This window comes from Coregonus clupeaformis, chromosome 29, assembly GCF_020615455.1.
Source record: "Coregonus clupeaformis isolate EN_2021a chromosome 29, ASM2061545v1, whole genome shotgun sequence".
Classification (NCBI taxonomy): Eukaryota; Metazoa; Chordata; class Actinopteri; order Salmoniformes; family Salmonidae; genus Coregonus; species Coregonus clupeaformis.
In genome coordinates, this window is record NC_059220.1 from 55282555 (window position 1) to 55302473 (window position 19919).

The 19919-nt window shown below is 42.9% G+C and overlaps 1 protein-coding gene across 1 annotated transcript; it reads right to left on the bottom strand.

The window, feature by feature from the left end:
* Positions 1-404: 404 nt before the first annotated feature.
* On the bottom strand, positions 405-17260 carry LOC121576671 (NEDD4-binding protein 1). The gene is made up of 7 exons (XM_041890018.1): positions 16769-17260; positions 14125-15650; positions 10622-10752; positions 10256-10352; positions 2587-2694; positions 2374-2475; positions 405-2280 (listed from the first exon to the last, which is right to left on the bottom strand). Exons 1-7 carry the CDS (start codon positions 17072-17074, stop codon positions 1857-1859), a joined length of 2694 nt encoding a protein of 897 aa, XP_041745952.1. The 5' UTR covers positions 17075-17260; the 3' UTR covers positions 405-1856.
* Between the last annotated feature and the right edge of the window lie 2659 nt (positions 17261-19919).

The following is a 19919-nucleotide window of genomic DNA, read 5'->3' on the forward strand; positions in this document are numbered from 1 at the left end:
TGTAGCGTCATACCCAAGAAGACTCGAGGCTGTAATTGCTGCCAAAGGTGCTTCAACAAAGTACTGAGTAAAGGGTCTGAATACTTATGTAAATGTGATATTTCAGTTTTTCATATTTCAAACATTTGCAAAAATGTATACAAACCTGTTTTTGCTTTGTCATTATGGGGTATTGTGTGTAGATTGATGAAGAACATTTTCAATTTAATCAATTTTAGAATAAGGCTGTAACGTAACAAAATATGGAAAAAGTCAAGGGGTCTGAATACTTTCCGAATGCACTGTATATTACTATTTTTTGTTTTGAGTACATGTCTACACACACCAACAAAACAGTTAAAAAAATATATGGTTAGAACAAAGACATCAACATACAGAAATAAGAAAAGGTCTCGTTTATGACAAACAGTTGGCCTTTATTAACTTTACCAGCCTGTGGAGATCAAATATACACCCTGTCTTTCAAGTAACTGTGATACCCACAGAACGCCTGTGCCCTCATTGGTGATACCACAGCATTTCCGTGGTTGTAGAAATCTGAAAAGGAAACAAATGTAAATCAAACATCAGTGACTGACATCCTTTTCATTATATAGAGAAGAAACAACAGAAAGGGGACTTGGAGACAGAGTCCAAAGTTTTACCTCCCTGGTAGAATACACTGACAAACATCTCCAAAAAGAGTTGAATATTAGTTATACACAATGGATGCACCTTGTTATACAAAACTGAAGCTATACACAACTGAAGCAAATTGATTTCATCATAATAGCCAGGCCACTCATCTGTGATGAGATCTTTTAGCAATAAGTGATCCAGTACCAACTAGCCCGACTGCTTGGTTCACAGTGACCTCTGGTGGCTGTAGCTGGTGACTGGGGTCTTATCTAACCAATAATGAATCACGGGTTTGCTATGTTGTTACCATTACAAAAGATAGTAACTTGCACGAGAGTGGCCAGGGTGTTCCAGATCATTGAGTAACATGGGTAAGTTGGCTCTTCTTCTGGGCTCTGAGTCAGTCTGGGACTCTCCAGAAGATACAATGGCCAATCAGTACAGGAAGATAAGGGACTTAGCAGCCAAACTCTGTAAGTAATATTTCTGATGTCATTCAAGGAATAGAATTTCCTCAGATGTTTTAGATAATCTTTTCCATATAATTTTCTCAGCACAGGATTGTACTTGGACAGGGCACTGGTGCATCCAGGCCTTGTATCTGCAAACTTGGTATCAAAGCACTAGATTGTGAATCACTGGAGGAATTAAGTATCACTAGTAAAAAAATTAAAATAAAGCTTCTTTATGGGGCTGTTTGTATTTTTGTCATTAATTACATAAAACCATATATGCACATGTCAATGTTGATATTTACAAAATCATATAGAAACAAATTATATTACAACATGAACAAAATAACATTCCTTCAGCAGTTATTACAGCAATAGCAATTTCAACACAATTTGGTTTCACACCTTAAAGACTTGTGCAGAGACAAATTACAGGAAATAAGTACTTAGAACAAATATGTGCACATTACATACAGTATATGCCAGCTGGACAATTCCTTCCCCACAATTTATGGTTTCACTCGAAAGCAAACGATTGAGAAATGTCATAAAAGTGCATATGTTCCATGGACACTGCTGAACTTAAAACGTGTAGAAAAAGGAGAGAGTTATGTCTTCCAAACAAATAGCCATCCCCAAGAGCAGTGCAGTTGACCATCGACTTTAATACAAAACTTTAAATAGCTCAGTTTTCTGTACATAGGCCTACTATTGGCACCCTCCTTCGACAGAGACATGTAAGTGTATCTGTGTGTGAGTGGCTGAGTACGGTATGTGTGCTTGGTTTCATCCCAGCAGAAGGCCTGACAGTGCATTCAGGTCTCTCATGTAGGGGTTGTCACTCAGGATACGGTCAATGCGCTGCTTCTGGTCGGGGAAGATATCGTACAGCTTCCTTTTGAGCTCTATGGTTTCCGAAAGTGAACGCTGGGGAGGGGGAGAGGGTGTTGGGCGAGGGGTGTGCGATCGCTGAAGAGGGGGTGAGGGGCGAGGAGCGTGTGACCTCTGTGGAGGGGGTGAGGGTGTTGGGTGGGGGGGGTGCCACCCAGGGGGCCCAGAATGTGGCCAGTGGGAGGGTGGCCTCATCTGGGGGGTAGCTGTGGGGCGGGGGGAAGATGAGGGGGGGGGTGAAGACTGCAGAGCTTGGACATAGACCGGCTGCGGGGTGGCTCGAGAGTCTGGCCTCAGAGGAGGTGTGACTGAGCTCCATCTGTGAGAGAGACACACGTATGGTCAATACACACACACCTCTGCAGTAACGTCATACTGTATAAACAATACTATCATCTCCTTTCACACACACCTGTTGTCCTTCCGTAAGAACACCTCCAGGTGGGGGCCATGCTTCCCCAGGGGGTCATCTGGGATCATAAAGTGGTCCTCCACAAAGGTAAACTGCAGAAGCCTGGAAAAAGGGGGCAGTCAGTGTTAGAGGAGAAGGTATTGTGTCCAGGGATTATATAAATGTCTGTGGAGAAATGAGTGCATGTCTGACGATTGGTTAAAAGGCCTTCACCTCTCTTGGATGATCCTCATCCATGCCTCTGATGTATTTACAAAGTCCCGCAGGTTGTCATTGGTGACAATAACTCCTCCTGTCTTCTCTGCCAGGTGGAGCAGAAACCTGTGGGTGAGAGCGAGACAAGATGGACCGAGTCAGCTGACAGTGAGTCAGTATGGATGACAGTAAGGAATGTGGGCGAGGCTGTGGGACAGAGTGAGTATTAGGGTGGAATATTTTCCCGGTATTTTACAAATTTTCCATCCCGAGAATAAATCACTTTTCTCCCGGGTAACCCGGTATTTCCTACCAAAACCGGAAGTGTCATTTAAAAGCATTATAAAGCATTTAAATAGGCCTGTCTGGATTTGATTAGAGCTTTGATCGAAAATTCAAGCCTGATGCAACCTGAGCCTGATTAAATATATTTAATGAGCCCAAGCCCAAAAAAGCCCAAATGATTGTGCCGTTATCCAATATGCTATATAGGCTACTGCACATTATACTCGACAGAAAAACATAAAAGCTAATAGATCTAGGCCTAGCTATGCTCTCTTGGGTAAATAAATGAAACAAGCTAATCTTTTTGAGTGTGAACTGTATTACTGTACTGTATTGTATTATACGGACTGGAATTACACACATCATTCAAACCATGATAAAGCAGGGAGAGAACAATTAGAAGAAAAAAAATCTTAATATTTCCACTAACGTCATTAGCCTACCACCTCTTTCTCTCTCTAGTGTTGCTTCATTCCTTCCTCGCTTTCAACAGTTAAATGAAATAAGTTGTTGTCCTTATCTTCATCATTCTCATGACATGTTTGAAAAATATAGGACTAGAATGAGATGCAGAAGGCTTTCACTTCTCTTCACGAGGGTTGAATAAATAACTGCAATAGCCTACCGCCATCAAGCGTTCGCTCTTCTTTCAAATGAACCGTGAGTTCTATTGGCTGCTGTATTTAACATTCAACAAACAAGAGCTTGCGCCCCTCTTCAAATAGTCCATTGGTATAAGAAATGCCCAAAACATAATGTCCAGCAAGCTATTCTAGTCTAGCTTTTCCTGCATGGGTCTCCAAGAGCTAAGGAGCCTTTTTTACAGAGAGAGGCCAGCGGAGCACAGTTGCGTGCGTATTGCGCAAGAGACAGAGGCTATAAGTTGGAAGCTTATTATGCATAACCCACCATCCATTAGCTAAATAGAAGGCTAATATTGCATTGAATGTATTACCTGAAAGAAGTAGGCTAAGACTATATATCTATATATGGACCTACAGTTGAAGTCGGAAGTTTACATACACTTAAGTTAGAGTCATTAAAACTCGTTTTTCAACCACTCCACAGATTCCTTGTTAACAAACTATAGTTTTGGCAAGTCGGTTAGGACATCTACTTTGTGCATGACACAAGTAATTTTTCCAACAATTGTTTACAGACAGATTATTTTACTTATAATTCACTGTATCACAATTCCAGTGGGTCAGAAGTTTACATACACTAAGTTGACTGTGCCTTTAAACAGCTTGGAAAATTCCAGAAAATGATGTCATGGCTTTAGAAGCTTCTGATTGGCTAATGGACATAATTTGAGACAATTGGAGGTGTACCTGTGGATGTATTTCAAGGCCTACCTTCAAACTCAGTGCCTCTTTGCTTGACATCATGGGAAAAATCAAAAGAAATCAGCCAAGACCTCAGATTCTTTTTTTTGTAGACCTCCACAAGTCTGGTTCATCCTTGGGAGCAATTTCCAAACGCCTGACGGTACCACGTTCATCTGTACAAACAATAGTATGCAAGTATAAACACCATGGGACCACGCAGCCGTCATACCGCGCAGGAAGGAGACGCATTCTGTCTCCTAGAGATGAACGTACTTTGGTGCGAAAAGTGCAAATCAATCCCAGAACAACAGCAAAGGACCTTGTGAAGATGCTGGAGGAAACAGGTACAAAAGTGTCTATATCCACATAACCTGAAAAGCCGCTCAGCAAGGAAGAAGCTACTGCTCCAAAACCGCCATAAAAAAGCCAGACTACGGTTTGCAACTGCACATGGGGACAAAGATCTTACTTTTTGGAGACATGTCCTCTGTTCTGATGAAACAAAAATATAACTGTTTGGCCATAATGACCATCGTTATGTTTGGAGGAAAAAGGGGGAACTTGCAAGCCGAAGAACACCATCCCAACCGTGAAGCACAGGGGTGGCAGCATCATGCTGTGGGGGTGCTTTGCTGCAGGAGGGTCTGGTGCACTTCACAAAATAGATGGCATCATGAGGAAGGAAAATTATGTGGATATATTGAAGCAACATCTCAAGACATCAGTCAGGAAGTTAAAGCTTGGTCGCAAATGGGTCTTCCAAATGGACAATGACTCCAAGCATACTTCCAAAGTTGTGGCAAAATGGCTTAAGGACAACAAAGTCAAGGTATTGGAGTGGCCATCACAAAGCCCTGACCTCAATCCTATAGAAATTGTGGGCAGAACTGAAAAAGCGTGTGCGAGCAAGGAGGCCTACAAACCTGACTCAGTTACACCAGCTCTGTCAGGAGGAATGGGCCAAAATTCACCCAACTTATTGTGGGAAGCTTGTGTAAAGCTACCTGAAACATTTGACCCAAGTTAAACAATTTAAAGGCAATGCTACCAAATACTAATTGAGTGTATGTAAACTTCTGACCCACTGAAATAAATAAAAGCTTAAATAAATCACTCTACTATTATTCTGACATTTCACATTCTTAAAATAAAGTGGTGATCCTAACTGACCTAAGACAGGGAATTTTTACTAGGATTAAATGTCAGGAATTGTGAAAAACTGAGTTTAAATGTATTTGGCTAAGGTGTATGTAAACTTCCGACTTCAACTGTATATATACAGTGGGGAGAACAACTGCTTGATACACTGACGATTTTGCAGGTTTTCCTACTTACAAAGCATGTAGAGGTCTGTAATTTTTATCATAGGTACACTTCAACTGTGAGCGACGGAATCTAAAACAAAAATCCAGAAAAACACATTGTATGATTTTTAAGTAATTAGTTTGCATTTTATTGCATGACATAAGTATTTGATCACCTACCAACCAGTAAGAATTCCGGCTCTCACAGACCTGTTAGTTTTTCTTTATGAAGCCCTCCTGTTCTCCACTCATTACCTGTATTAACTGCACCTGTTTGAACTCGTTACCTGTATAAAAGACACCTGTCCACACACTCAATCAAACAGACTCCAACCTCTCCACAATGGCCAAGACCAGAGAGCTGTGTAAGGACATCAGGGATAAAATTGTAGACCTGCACAAGGCTGGGATGGGCTACAGGACAACAGGCAAGTAGCTTGGTGAGAAGGCAACAACTGTTGGCGCAATTATTAGAAAATGGAAGAAGTTCAAGATGATGGTCAATGACCCTCGGTCTGGGGCTCCATGCAAGATCTCACCTTGTGGGGCATCAATGATCATGAGGAAGGTGAGGGATAAGCCCAGAACTACACGGCAGAATCTGGTCAATGAGCTGAAGAGAGCTGGGACCACAGTCTCAAAGAAAACCATTAGTAACACACTACGCCGTCATGGATTAAAATCCTGCAGCGCACGCAAGGTCCCCCTGCTCAAGCCAGCGCATGTCCAGGCCCGTCTGAAGTTTGCCAATGACCATCTGGATGATCCAGAGGTCGCGAGATCTTGGCCAACAACCTCCTTCCCTCAGTAAGAGCATTGAAGATGGGTCGTGGCTGGGTCTTCCAGCATGACAACGACCCGAAATACACAGCCATGGCAACTAAGGAGTGGCTCCGTAAGAAGCATCTCAAGGTCCTGGAGTGGCCTAGCCAGTCTCCAGACCTGAACCCAATAGAAAATCTTTAGAGGGAGCTGAAAGTCCATATTGCCCAGTGACAGCCCCGAAACCTGAAGGATCTGGAGAAGGTCTGTATGGAGGAGTGGGCCAAAATCCCTGCTGCAGTGTGTGCAAACCTGGTCAAGACCTACAGGAAACGTATGATCTCTGTAATTGCAAACAAAGGTTTCTGTACCAAATATTAAGTTCTGCTTTTCTGATGTATCAAATACTTATGTCATGCAAATTAATTACTTTAAAATAATACAATGTGATTTTCTGGATTTTTTGATTCCGTCTCTCACGGTTGAAGTGTACCTATGATAAAAATTACAGACCTCTACATGCTTTGTAAGTAGGAAAACCTGCAAAATCGGCAGTGTATCAAATACTTGTTCTCCCCACTGTATATATATACAGTGGGGAAAAAAAGTATTTAGTCAGCCACCAATTGTGCAAGTTCTCCCACTTAAAAAGATGAGAGAGGCCTGTAATTTTCATCATAGGTACACGTCAACTATGACAGACAAAATGAGATTTTTTTTTCAAGAAAATCACATTGTAGGATTTTTTATGAATTTATTTGCAAATTATGGTGGAAAATAAGTATTTGGTCAATAACAAAAGTTTCTCAATACTTTGTTATATACCCTTTGTTGGCAATGACACAGGTCAAACGTTTTCTGTAAGTCTTCACAAGGTTTTCACACACTGTTGCTGGTATTTTGGCCCATTCCTCCATGCAGATCTCCTCTAGAGCAGTGATGTTTTGGGGCTGTCGCTGGGCAACACGGACTTTCAACTCCCTCCAAAGATTTTCTATGGGGTTGAGATCTGGAGACTGGCTAGGCCACTCCAGGACCTTGAAATGCTTCTTACGAAGCCACTCCTTCGTTGCCCGGGCGGTGTGTTTGGGATCATTGTCATGCTGAAAGACCCAGCCACGTTTCATCTTCAATGCCCTTGCTGATGGAAGGAGGTTTTCACTAAAAATCTCACGATACATGGCCCCATTCATTCTTTCCTTTACACGGATCAGTCGTCCTGGTCCCTTTGCAGAAAAACAGCCCCAAAGCATGATGTTTCCACCCCCCATGCTTCACAGTAGGTATGGTGTTCTTTGGATGCAACTCAGCATTCTTTGTCCTCCAAACACGACCGAGTTGAGTTTTTACCAAAAAGTTATATTTTGGTTTCATCTGACCATATGACATTCTCCCAATCCTCTTCTGGATCATCCAAATGCACACTAGCAAACTTCAGACGGGCCTGGACATGTACTGGCTTAAGCAGGGGGACACGTCTGGCACTGCAGGATTTGAGTCCCTGGCGGCGTAGTGTGTTACTGATGGTAGGCTTTGTTACTTTGGTCCCAGCTCTCTGCAGGTCATTCACTAGGTCCCCCGTGTTTTTCTGGGATTTTTGCTCACCGTTCTTGTGATCATTTTGACCCCACGGGGTGAGATCTTGCGTGGAGCCCCAGATCGAGGGAGATTATCAGTGGTCTTGTATGTCTTCCATTTCCTAATAATTGCTCCCACAGTTGATTTCTTCAAACCAAGCTGCTTACCTATTGCAGATTCAGTCTTCCCAGCCTGGTGCAGGTCTACAATTTTGTTTCTGGTGTCCTTTGACAGCTCTTTGGTCTTGGCCATAGTGGAGTTTGGAGTGTGACTGTTTGAGGTTGTGGACAGGTGTATTTTATACTGATAACAAGTTCAAACTGGTGCCATTAATACAGGTAACTAGTGGAGGACAGAGGAGCCTCTTAAAGAAGAAGTTACAGGTCTGTGAGAGCCAGAAATCTTGCTTGTTTGTAGGTGACCAAATACTTATTTTCCACCATAATTTGCAACTAAATTCATTAAAAATCCTACAATGTGATGTTCTGGATTTTTTTTCTCAATTTGTCTGTCATAGTTGACGTGTACCTATGATGAAAATTACAGGCCTTTCTCATCTTTTTAAGTGGGAGAACTTGCACAATTGGTGGCTGACTAAATACTTTTTTCCCTCACTGTATATCAATCTTGAACAGGATTATCAATTTTGAATGGAGTTTGAATGGAATTGATGGAGAGAAAGACTGCGAGAGAGTGCTCGCGCACTGATTTAAAGCAACGATATAGGAGTGTTTTAAAACTCTGCAGCTGCAAAAAAGATAAAAATCATCTTTACAATAAAAAAATAAGGTGACCCCGAAAGCCGGATGGAGATATGTAAATTAGCCGCACATTCTGCCTTTATATTACTGTAGCATAGGCTATGCTGCAGCAAATGTAGGTCTGTCTACCTGTCACAAGAAAAAAAGTGACCATGATGACATGGGCATTAATATGGAGTTGGTCCCCCTTTGCTGCTATCGCTCTGGATAAGAGCGTCTGCTAAATGACTAAAATGTAAATGTAAATGTAATAACAGCCTCCACTCTTCTGGGAAGGCTTTCCACTAGATGTTGGAACATTGCTGCGGGGACTTACTTCCATTCAATTCACAAGATTAGTGAGGTTGGGCACTGATGTTGGGCGATTAGGCCTGGCTCGCAGTCGGCGTTCCAATTCATCCCAAAGGTGTTCGTTGGGGTTGAGGTCAGGGCTCTGTGCAGGCCAGTCAAGTTCTTCCACACCGATCTCAACAAACCATTTCAATATGGACCTCACTTAGTGAATAGGGGCGTTGTCATGCTGAAACAGGAAAGGGCCTTCCTGTTTCAGCAAAGGGCCACAAAGTTGGAAGCACAGAATCGTCTAGAATGTCATTGTATGCTGTAGCGTTAAGATTTCCCTTACCTGGAACTAAAGGGCCTAGCCCGAACCATGAAAAACAGCCCCAGACCATTATTCCTCCTCCACCAAACTTTACAGTTGGCACTATGCATTGGGGCAGGTAGCGTTCTCCTGGCATCTGCCAAACCCAGATTCTTCCGTCGGACTGCCAGATGGTGAAGCGTGATTCATCACTCCAGAGAACGCGTTTCCACTGCTCCAGAGTCCAATGGCGGCGAGCTTTACACCACTCCAGCCAACGCTTGGCATTACGCATGGTGATCTTAGGCTTGTGTGCGGCTGCTCGGCCAAGGAAACCCATTTCACGAAGCTACCGACGAACAGTTCTTGTGCTGACGTTGCTTCCAGAGGCAGTTTGGAACTGAGCACTTCAGTAAGGCCATTCTACTGACAATGTTTGTCTATGGAGATTGCATGGCTTTGTTCTCGATTTTACACACCTGTCAGCAACGGTGTGGCTGAAATAGCCGAATCCACTAATTTGAAGGGGTGTCCACATACTTTAGTATATATAGTGCAGGTCTACATACTGAGATGGGCTGTCGGTCCCCACCCTGAGCGTTGATGATTCATCATGCAGTGACCAGAGAGAAGGTTGTAGAGAAACCAGATTTAGACATGGCATATAATTGAACAGTTCCATTTCACGGCATGCTGTTCATTTAAATCATTTATTATAATTGACCGGTTTCTCGCAGTTATTTATCCTGGGAAAAGGGAGTGGTTTTGGGCAGTAAATCTCGGTAACCGGGTTCCCGCCATTCAACCCTAGTGAGTATGGATGAGGTGGCAGCAGGGAATGTGGGCGAGGCTGTGACAAAGGGTAGGTATGGATGAGGTGGCAGTAAGGAATGTGGGACAGGGTGAGTATGGATGAGGTGGCAACAGGGAATGTGAGCGAGGCTGTGGGACAGGGCAAGTATGGATGAGGTGGCAGTAAGGAATGTGGGCGAGGCTGTGGGACAGGGTGAGTATGGATGAGGTGGCAGCAGATGACAGAGGGTGGGCTGGCTGTATGACGAGGTGAGATGTGTGACTCAGCAGTACCTGTCATCATGGGAGGAAATCCTCTGTCCACAGACCTCTCTGGAAGGAGTGAAGGAGAGCAGACGCAGGTCTTCCAGTTGGTTCAGGTAATGTTGTTCTATTGAGACACGTGGAGCAAATACACACATTAAGACCTTATCCTTAACAGAGCACACATAACAGACAAACATGTGGAGCACATTATTACCACTCAAACAGTAATCCTCACAACTTTTTGCCAAAGTACAATCATCTTTCTCCTGACAAAAACCTTGGATGGCTGTACTACCGGTACATTTCATGTCACTTCTTTACCACCCAAAACCAGAGGGATGAGATTGAGCCCAGGTTGGGGTGGCCTGTGCTGTGGTGTGTGTTTGTTCTGACCTGTGGTGCAGCGGTCTCTCTTCTGCCTCCACTGAGGCACAAAGACTGTGATCTCCCGGTGGCCCTGCCTCCAGAAGGCCTCCACAGCGATGGCTATCCCCCGGCAGGAGAAGAAGCGGTGGAGACCATGCCTACAGAGGAGCACAAGGAGGAAGGGTTACTTAGGAATGATTAGGTTAGGAATGGCTTATGAACTAGCCTAATACATAAAGTGATTGTTGTATTTCAGATTGACAAATTGAGGATTGCCTTCAGACAGTATTGTCACAGATGAGTAACAAGTAGGGCTGTGATGGTCACCACTATAATCGTTTGAATAGCAAAAAGCTATAGTAAAGGAAGTAGACAAACTTTACCCAAAAGCAGCAAATTTTACACACATTTTCTCCTCTCCTCCTGATTGCATGTGCTGCAGGAATGGTGGGGGGTGGGGGTTGCCTCGGCAACCAAGACTAGTTTGCTACAACAACAACTTGCTGAAACAAGGAACAAAACTTCCATCAAGTTGTAGAGTTACTAACTCAACCGCACGTGTCATGTTTCTGAATGCCCAGCCTTCCTCCCGTCTTCAGTCAGCTGTTTGTCCAAAACACAAAATTCTAAAACTGGCCAGTTTTGCGTCCTCTCGTCTCATATTGGCTGTTAGATGTAAACCAGGCTTACTTTTACTTTGCTGCTTTTGGGTAAAGTTTGTCGAATTGAATATGAAGTTCATTAAAATAAAAACATTATTTTACTAGAACGGCTATGACGGTTATTTTACTTTCATGATGGTCTTTATCCTTAAATCGTCAATTACACAATTATACAATTACTGTGCCAGCCCAGTTTGAGAAAGAAAGCCACTCAGAAAAGTAACACATTGAAGGAGTGAAAGACATTCTGACGTCTACAAAAACAACAACATATAAGATGTAGCCTAACAAAGAGTAGAATGTCCCTCTGGTCAGAGCCAGCTTTTGGCAGGAAGTTATCAGTCCTGCAATCCAAAAATAAAGATATGGAGAGTTTAAATGCAGCCTTTGTACACATATTTTATTTATTTATTCTACCCAGAGTTGTTGATCCCTCCCAATACACTAATCTCATTCTATATCTAAAAAACAAAGTAAAATAGGGTTTATTTATATTACTTGGAGATAGGCTAGTCAGGGTAGAGTTCTGGAAAATATGGGCAGATAGGGGGTCCAGTAGATCTCATAACAACCATTACAAACAAATGGCCAGAGAACATTGAACACACACAAGCTTCAAACACGTCTCATTTTGTGGGGCAATGCAAAGTTACAGAGAAGTTCCCTCTTAAAGAGAAAGTGAGTTCAAACAGGATGTGCAACTAACTCCAGCACCACTAACGTGGATAGTAAAATCACCTTGTCAACCTAGAAATGTAATCGCCAAATATACAAAAAGCTTTATTTCCCCTTGTAATTTTCTCATAAAACCCCCATACTTGTTCGTACTTGGATGTCCCTATAGCATATGTACTCTGAGATCTTATCATGAAATGTGATTTTCTGACCTCATTCTGATGAGGTAGCTAGATAGCAGTGGAGGCTCCTCAGAGGAGGAAGGGAAGGACCATCCTCCAAAGTGAATTTCACTTAAAAAAATTATGGTAAAACATTTACAAAAGTGATCCTTTTTAGATAAAACTATACTAAATATAATCACGTCACCAAATAACTGATTAAAACTATTTTGCAAAGGTCTACAGTAGCCTCAACAGCACTCTGTAGGGTAGCACCATGGTGTAGCCGGAGGACAGCTAGTTTCCGTCCTCTGGGTAAATTGACTTCAATACAAAACCTAGGTTCTCACCCCCTTCCATAGACTTACACAGTAATTATGATAACTTCCGGAGGACGTCCTACAGCCTATCAGAGCTCTTGCAGCATGAACTGACATGTTGTCCACCCAATCAAAGGATCAGAGAATTAATCTAGTACTGAAAGCATAAGCTACAGCTAGCTAGCACTGCAGTGTACAAAATGTATTGAGTAGTTGACTCAAAGAGAGAGAAAGACAATAGTTGAACAGTTTTGAACAAATTAATTTCTTCCACAATGAAGGAGAAGCAAGAGTTTCACTTACTTAGCTAGCAAATGCAGTTTGCTAGTTTAGCCTACTGAAACACCCTGCTCAAATAGAGGGATGCTATGTTAGCTAGCTGGCTATGACTTTCCTACACAACACTGGAACTCTTCAAGGTAAGCTTTTGGTATTACAAATGTATTGCCACTTGGGCCGCCGGTGTAACTGCTTACTGACTGTACACTAACGTTACTGCATGATTGTAGTGGATTTACTAACACGTTAGTTCTATTAGCTATGCTGACTATGATGTTACTTTAGCTAATATGGTGACAATGATGTAGGCTGTGTGTAGCGGTTTGGTTTGGAAAGGTTTTTTCGCCATAGAGCTGATGTGTTGTGCATTGAAGTCCACAAGCGAAGGGAACAGAAGGAATATAACGTGGCTGTTATCAGAGTGAACTCTGTTTACGCGTGATCAGGGGTGTATTCATTCCACCGATTCTGTTGAAAAACGTTTCTTAAAATGGAAGCAAACAGAACAAAACGGGGATAAACATACCTGAACTTGTCCAATAGAAACTCTTGTTTGCAACTGTTGGACTAATGATTACACCCTATATCAGCTAGATGCAGGAAGAGTGTGCAAGGCAGCATTGAATGTCACTGTCTGTTACCTCAAATTTGTCTCTCGACCTGTGTGCACCTACGTTGTAAACTTTCATTCATAGGCTAGGTTGTAGCAACCTCATGATGGGTATAGGGAAAATTTGAGTATCATGTAGTAGCCTAAACCTATCGCTGTTACATTGAACTGGGTGAATGGAATATGAACGAGTCATCCAAAATGCTGTAATAGAAAGGCCATGCTCATGAAAAAATAATTGTCCTCCCTCATCTTAAACGGCACTGACCGCCACTGCTAGATAGATAGCCTAACTCATAGTCCTGATCAATCCACAACAAACGGAAGTTAGCTGTGCCAGTCAGATTAGTCTGAGTCTGAAAGGGTGATATACCTCTACCACAATTATTCGGACTAAATCAACTTCCAGTAACGACTTCAGTGGACAGAATAAAATGGTGTGCGAAGTAAGAAACAGAGGAGAACTGACAAAAGTTGAGAGATAGTTGGAGTTATATTACTGACAATTATTTCAGAGAGAGATTTTCCCATCTGGACAGTCATTAGCCTTGCCAAAGCCACTGCGGCCATGTGCTAGGCCTACCTACTCATGCATTCACAGAGGGTTACTGGAAGAGCTCTCAGCTATGAGCTTTTATGTTACCCTTGAGAAAGTCCTGACTGAGGGTTACACTCCTGCTTTCACACACACACCAACGCTCACATAGGCCTACACACAGGTGGTTCCAAACAGTCATATCTGATGATGGGAAAATGAGTGTGGGCTCTCAGTGTTGTTCCACATCCTCCTACAGAGGGGGTATAGTAAGGGGAGGTTACTCACGCCATGGCCACGTTGCTGCCGTCGATGATGATGTGGCGGAGATCAGGGCGTCCAGGCTCGTTCTGTAGGGTCAGGGTGTAGGGGTTTCTCAGGGAATCATGGAAGCGGGTCGTGGCAGTCATGGGTGGTGGAGCAGGCTCTGGGTGGGGTGGGGGGACCCTGGCTGACAGGGTCTGGTAGGAGCAGCCTGGCCGTGTGTCTGCTGGCTGGGTCGGGCGCTGTGGTGTGCTCCGCAGTGCCGTCACACTTTCCACACGTACTGGCCCCATGGTCTGAGCCCCTCCCCGGGACAGGTAGTCCATCCTGGGCCCCGATGGAATATCCATCTGCTCTGCCATCCTGGCTTTACTGCCAGTCAGTGTGTCTGTGTTGTCCTCGTCATCATTGATGGTGATGATATCGTAAGCAGCCCCCTGAGCACTGCTGCTCCTCTTTAGTGTCACTGTCTGCAGCATGCTGCTACACTGTCCCCTCTGGCCAACACCATTGCTGCTGGGTGGCTTAATGTTCTCCTTGGACTTTACATCCAGGGCTCGGTTTGGCACTCTATCTAGCCCTCTGTCCTTATCCCTGGAGAGAGTAGAGGATGAGGAGGAGGAAGACTCAGGGTTGTGGGTTGAGGATGCCCCTCCTTGCTGCCTCTCTGTTCTTTGGCTCTCCTCCACAATGCACTCCAGCAGCAGGAAAGTGTCCTCTGTCTGGCCTGTCTCCTTCACCACCCGCTCCACCACCTCCTGCTGGTAGCCCATGGTCCTGAAGAAGTTCACCAGGCACCGCAGGTTGGTCTCAGGGCTCACAGCCTCCCCGTCATCCGCACCATCACTAGAGTCCAGCACCATCAGCCCCATGTTGGTCTTGGAGGGGGTCTTAACTTGGCTGTCACCGGCCACAGCGTGGCGCTCTCTCTCCATTGACTCATCCCTCCTCTCCAGGGAGTACTGCCTCTTGGTGTCCCTCAGCTCGCTCTCTGACGAGCGGCGCTTGTGGGAGGGACGGACGCCATTCAGCAACCCCGCTTCAGTCCCGGCTGCAGCCCCAACCGCCTTCTCCTCAAAGCTGGTGTCCAGGATGCGGTTGGAGAGGTCAGTGACAGGGGTGCTGCTCTGGGAGCGATCCTGGTCCACGTCTATAGCCCCATCAGGCTGAGTGGGGCTCTGGGCCAGACCTAGCAGCTCCTCCTTCAGGGCACTGGGCAGCAGGAGCAGCTCCATGGCATACTTATCATCTCGCTCCTCCACAAACGTCTTGAAGGTGCGTTTCACAGCCAGCTCCCTATCTCCGGGCAGGCTGCGCTTCTCTTGGAAGAGAGCAACAAACTGCTGCACGCGGCTCTGTGCCATGACAACAGACTCAACACAGCCCAGCAGGCGCAGTCTGCCCGGCTCCAGCATCACAACCTCAGCGCTGGTGTCCCGCAGCAGTCGGTCAAGGAACAGACCCCGGGCACCAGCAAAGATGCAGTGCATGTCCACAGGGTAGCGCTCCACCTTCTGCAGCTCTGGGTCACACATGCCTTTCAGGTACTCCTGGAACAACAGAGTCAACACCAGTTAGAAAAGTAGACATGACAAAAAAAATATCATTCACACGAGAAGGTCCATGTTTGAAGCTTAAAGGGGTAACAAGCCAATTGAAACTGATAGCAGGATGCACAGGGATACCCCCTCTACGCCTACCCAAGAAACATCACTCATCTTCACTGACAACTCTGTCAACTCTGTCATGACCACATTGACCGTAAATTGGTGAGATTAAAACGTGGAAGACGGGAAGTTGTCAAAAACCAACTGAAACCCAATGAGGAAATCTCAACCTCTTTCCAGAAATATTTGATGAATCAGCCTCAAGTTTGGCTATGTCAAAGAAGGCCCTGTCACAATGCATACGTGTCTCCTCTCCATACAGTGGACATGGTTTCCTGATGACTACACACTGGAAAGAGACATGATGGGGCAAGACATAACTGTGTTGGGGTTTCCATTTTCTGTGTTCTCAATTGGGTGGGAGGAGATTCCAAATTTACTGGCACCAATAGTAATCGTTTCCGCGTTGAGTCGAACAGTGACATTGATATTACCCAATTCGGTGATCTGTACATTTAACTTCACTTGCCTGCTACAGGATGTTGGCAAGGGAAAACTCAAGATACAGAAATGTAAAAGATGTGGCCAAGATACGACTGGTGTTTTTTGAGTAGTAGAATGAACGAGAAGTCAGTGTTGAAATGAAAACAAGGAACGCTAAGAACAGCTTGTCCGTCTGTCATTGACATCTGTCATGCAATCGGGATATTTTGAAATTATGTAAACCTGGCCCCTGGATGGACTCTAACGTTAGATCTATAATCTTTACTGATATATTATTAGCTAGAAGGCAGATGACACAAAGCCTTATCAGATTATGAAACCCAAACAACTTCTCAATTAGCATAGTAGCTATTCCATTCGGTACCACATGACCATGCGATTATACTGCCTGATTTGCCGCTTCATTTCAGGATGGCCCTTTTCTCTACTAACGTTAAAGGCCGTTGCTGTTGAACTGCATAACTGACTTACAAAAATAAGTAAATACAACAATATAACAAAGGGCATCAAAGTTATAAGCCTCAAGCTAATTTTAATCAATCACAGTCAATGTTTACCTTTGCCCTCGACACGTCGTCTCTCTTTCCCTTGAGTTGAAGCCATATCTGCCTTGATGCTGTACTACTGTGGGCTCCAGTGTCCAAAAGGCCGATAATTGTGAAAGCTACCTGAAAAACCTGTTCTACTCTGGGCTTAGCGCATTTCAGTTCTTCTTGCTTGTTTTCAAGGACCGCAAATTCGTCCACTGCCAGGGCCTCTTGCTGTTGCTTGCTCGCTGCTGGTGATAGCCTGTTTCCCCGGGGTTCCGAACTGGTTACCTCGGTGACTCGCTTCATACCGAGAAGGGGCCGCGTTGTTGACATTCTGTTTTTGAATATATCTGTTGACAACAGATAGTTTTAATATTTTAACCATTCGGTGTCATTTGGATCTTTACCCTCCTTCATGGTTTCCTTCGATCTGTCTTTCTCTTCCCTGCGGTGATATATTAGCTAGAGTTATCCTGTTTTAAGACAGCTTTTACAAGTCAACCCCAACGCATCCGGAAAGTCCCAGTGATGATGTCATCAAAAGACGACAATATGTACGGTATGTGTTTATTTATCTCATTCAAAGAGAATATCTTATCGATATTTTGACTATCTATTCAATATCTTTAGCAAATTGTTATTTATTTTTGATTAAATAATAATCTATTCTAGCTTCCCATGGAAAAGAACGAACAACCAATGTTAAAGTCCAGACACACAATTGTCAAACAAATTATAATGGGCACGAGGGAAATGAGTGGGACATAGGCCTATCATCCAGATAAATATGGATTATAAACAAATCATATTATAATAGATTATTTTAACCAAGCACATTTGTGAAACACAAGAAATACCAATTTTGTGCAGCTGATTCGTCGATTCATAGCTGATCTAAAATTATACAATTGCACCACCTACTGGTGATGAAGCTACATAACATAATACGCTTGACGATAGATGTGTTTTGCACATTGTCAACCTTTTTTCAAAACACATAATGAGACATAATACATGACAAGAGTTGTAAGGTTTGTGAACAGGCTCTAAACTATTTTAAACTTAATTCACGGCTGTAGTCTGCCTACATAAATTAATTGTGCTGAAAACGAATGGGACTATTATTGGTACAATGTAATCAGAGCCATATACTCTATCTAAATATGGCTCTGAGTGTAATGCATTTGCCTATAACGGTTGGGTAAAGCTGAGCATAATTTTTGAAAAATACTTTCCCTCCTCTAACTACAGTTTATCTGCTAATGTGCGAGGAACTAACATTTGTGTCAGTTTAATCTCAAGAGACCAATATCCTATAGCAGGGTGTGGTGAAAAGACAACTATGCTGATAATGCCGTGATGATAAGAAGATCCGCTGACACTGTACTTTGATTATAAAGGTTTATTATAACAAAGAGTTTCAGCGTCAGATTTACAGATACCTGCAGATATCTGAAGAACAGCCGGACCCAATTCTGTGATTTGCTATTCTTATCTCCTTTGTTCAAGACATGGTATTTATATCCTATGTGACATAGTATGGCGTGATTTTAATACACCAATCCCTGGCTTTTCACATATCCTCTTTTCCAGGAATTTAGTAATGCTTTCCAGATGTTTCAGCAAGCAGAGCCAAGTTCCTCTAACACACTTTTGCAAACGTCAGCACAATCATAGACCCTCAGACACTACATATTTCCCCCCTTCGAGACTAATTAAGTCTCGAAAACAAAAATAATAGGATTATGACAAATAACAATTTTTGTTCTTGAGTAACTTTAGCAATAAATCAAAATTTATGGAGAGTAAACACATGTTTATATAGACACATTTTTGTATGTAGTGTAAATACATTGTTATGGAGTGTAAATAAATTGTTATGGAGTGTAAATAAATTGTTATGGAGTGTAAGAGCGAAAAACCTGTCTGGCAGCTTTCATTCCAAATATCCATCAGTCAATCAAGACAGGAAAATTATCTCACGGCCCCTCTGCCCTAGGCGACCACCTAAGTACTCCAGACCAATTTATAAATCTTTATCAATACATTTTAAGCTATGATGCAATTGAATACATATGAAAACCCCAGCAAACAAAATACAATCAAAATGTCCACATTCAGGCTGGTCGACCCATCGGACCCTCCTGTGGATTCTCTCTGTCCCTGCCTAGACCCAATATCCCTAAGCTTCAACGAAATAAACAAAAACATCTGAGGTCCCCACATGTACCCAACAACAGAAAACATAATTCTTCAAAAATTTATACAGAAAGAATATAACACTGGAATGTAGTCCACTACATTTCATCTCCTCCACAGTGTCGACTTTCAATGCGACGTCGATGATGGAATCTGAACATTTCCACACCTTCCTTGTTCCACTTCCTCCAGTCCATTCATATTGTCCATGTTTGAGTATTTGCGTCCCTCTACATATTCCCCCTATGCTTCTGGAAGAAAAGAAAATACCAAACAGTATCTTTTGCAAAACAACACATTCAAATTAAAACTTCAATATCAACTAAAAATATAAGAATTCCAAAAATGATATGAATTCCATTTCCCCCTTTGATTCATAAGAAAATACTAAATATCACAATAATATAATTATCCCACAATCAGATATTCAACATTTCCTAGAGTTATTTCAACCCTAGTTTTCATAACATTTTAGTGTGACTTTTTCCAAATTTTTATTTTTCTCTAATTTTTTTCACTGATTTATTCACAAAACTCTTTCCCATTTTCTGAGGATATTAAATCGGGAAATTCCCACCTGCTTATGACTTCTTTACACAACAACTTTGCAACCGACTGAGCATATTTTAGCTTAGTTGGACATCTTATGCACCTCTTGGTATATGAATGTAACCAAGAATAACAGTCAAACATTATTTTTCAGACAGATTATGCACCTACCTATGACATAGTCAATCTATTCAAGAAAATATGGTTCCCAAAAACCATACTCCTTTGTGATCTTTATCCTAATCTCCCCTCTTGCAACATTAGCTAACCCATAGCTTCCTAAATCATCATGGTTTCTCCAAAACAATAATTGATTGTTACTCTAAGGATTTTTTCATTGTCTTCAAAACACTTGCTTTCGAAAGTCCTTCAATTTCTGGTTCAATCCCTTGGATTGCTTAATCTTTCAATGGATACTGATTCTTCCAAG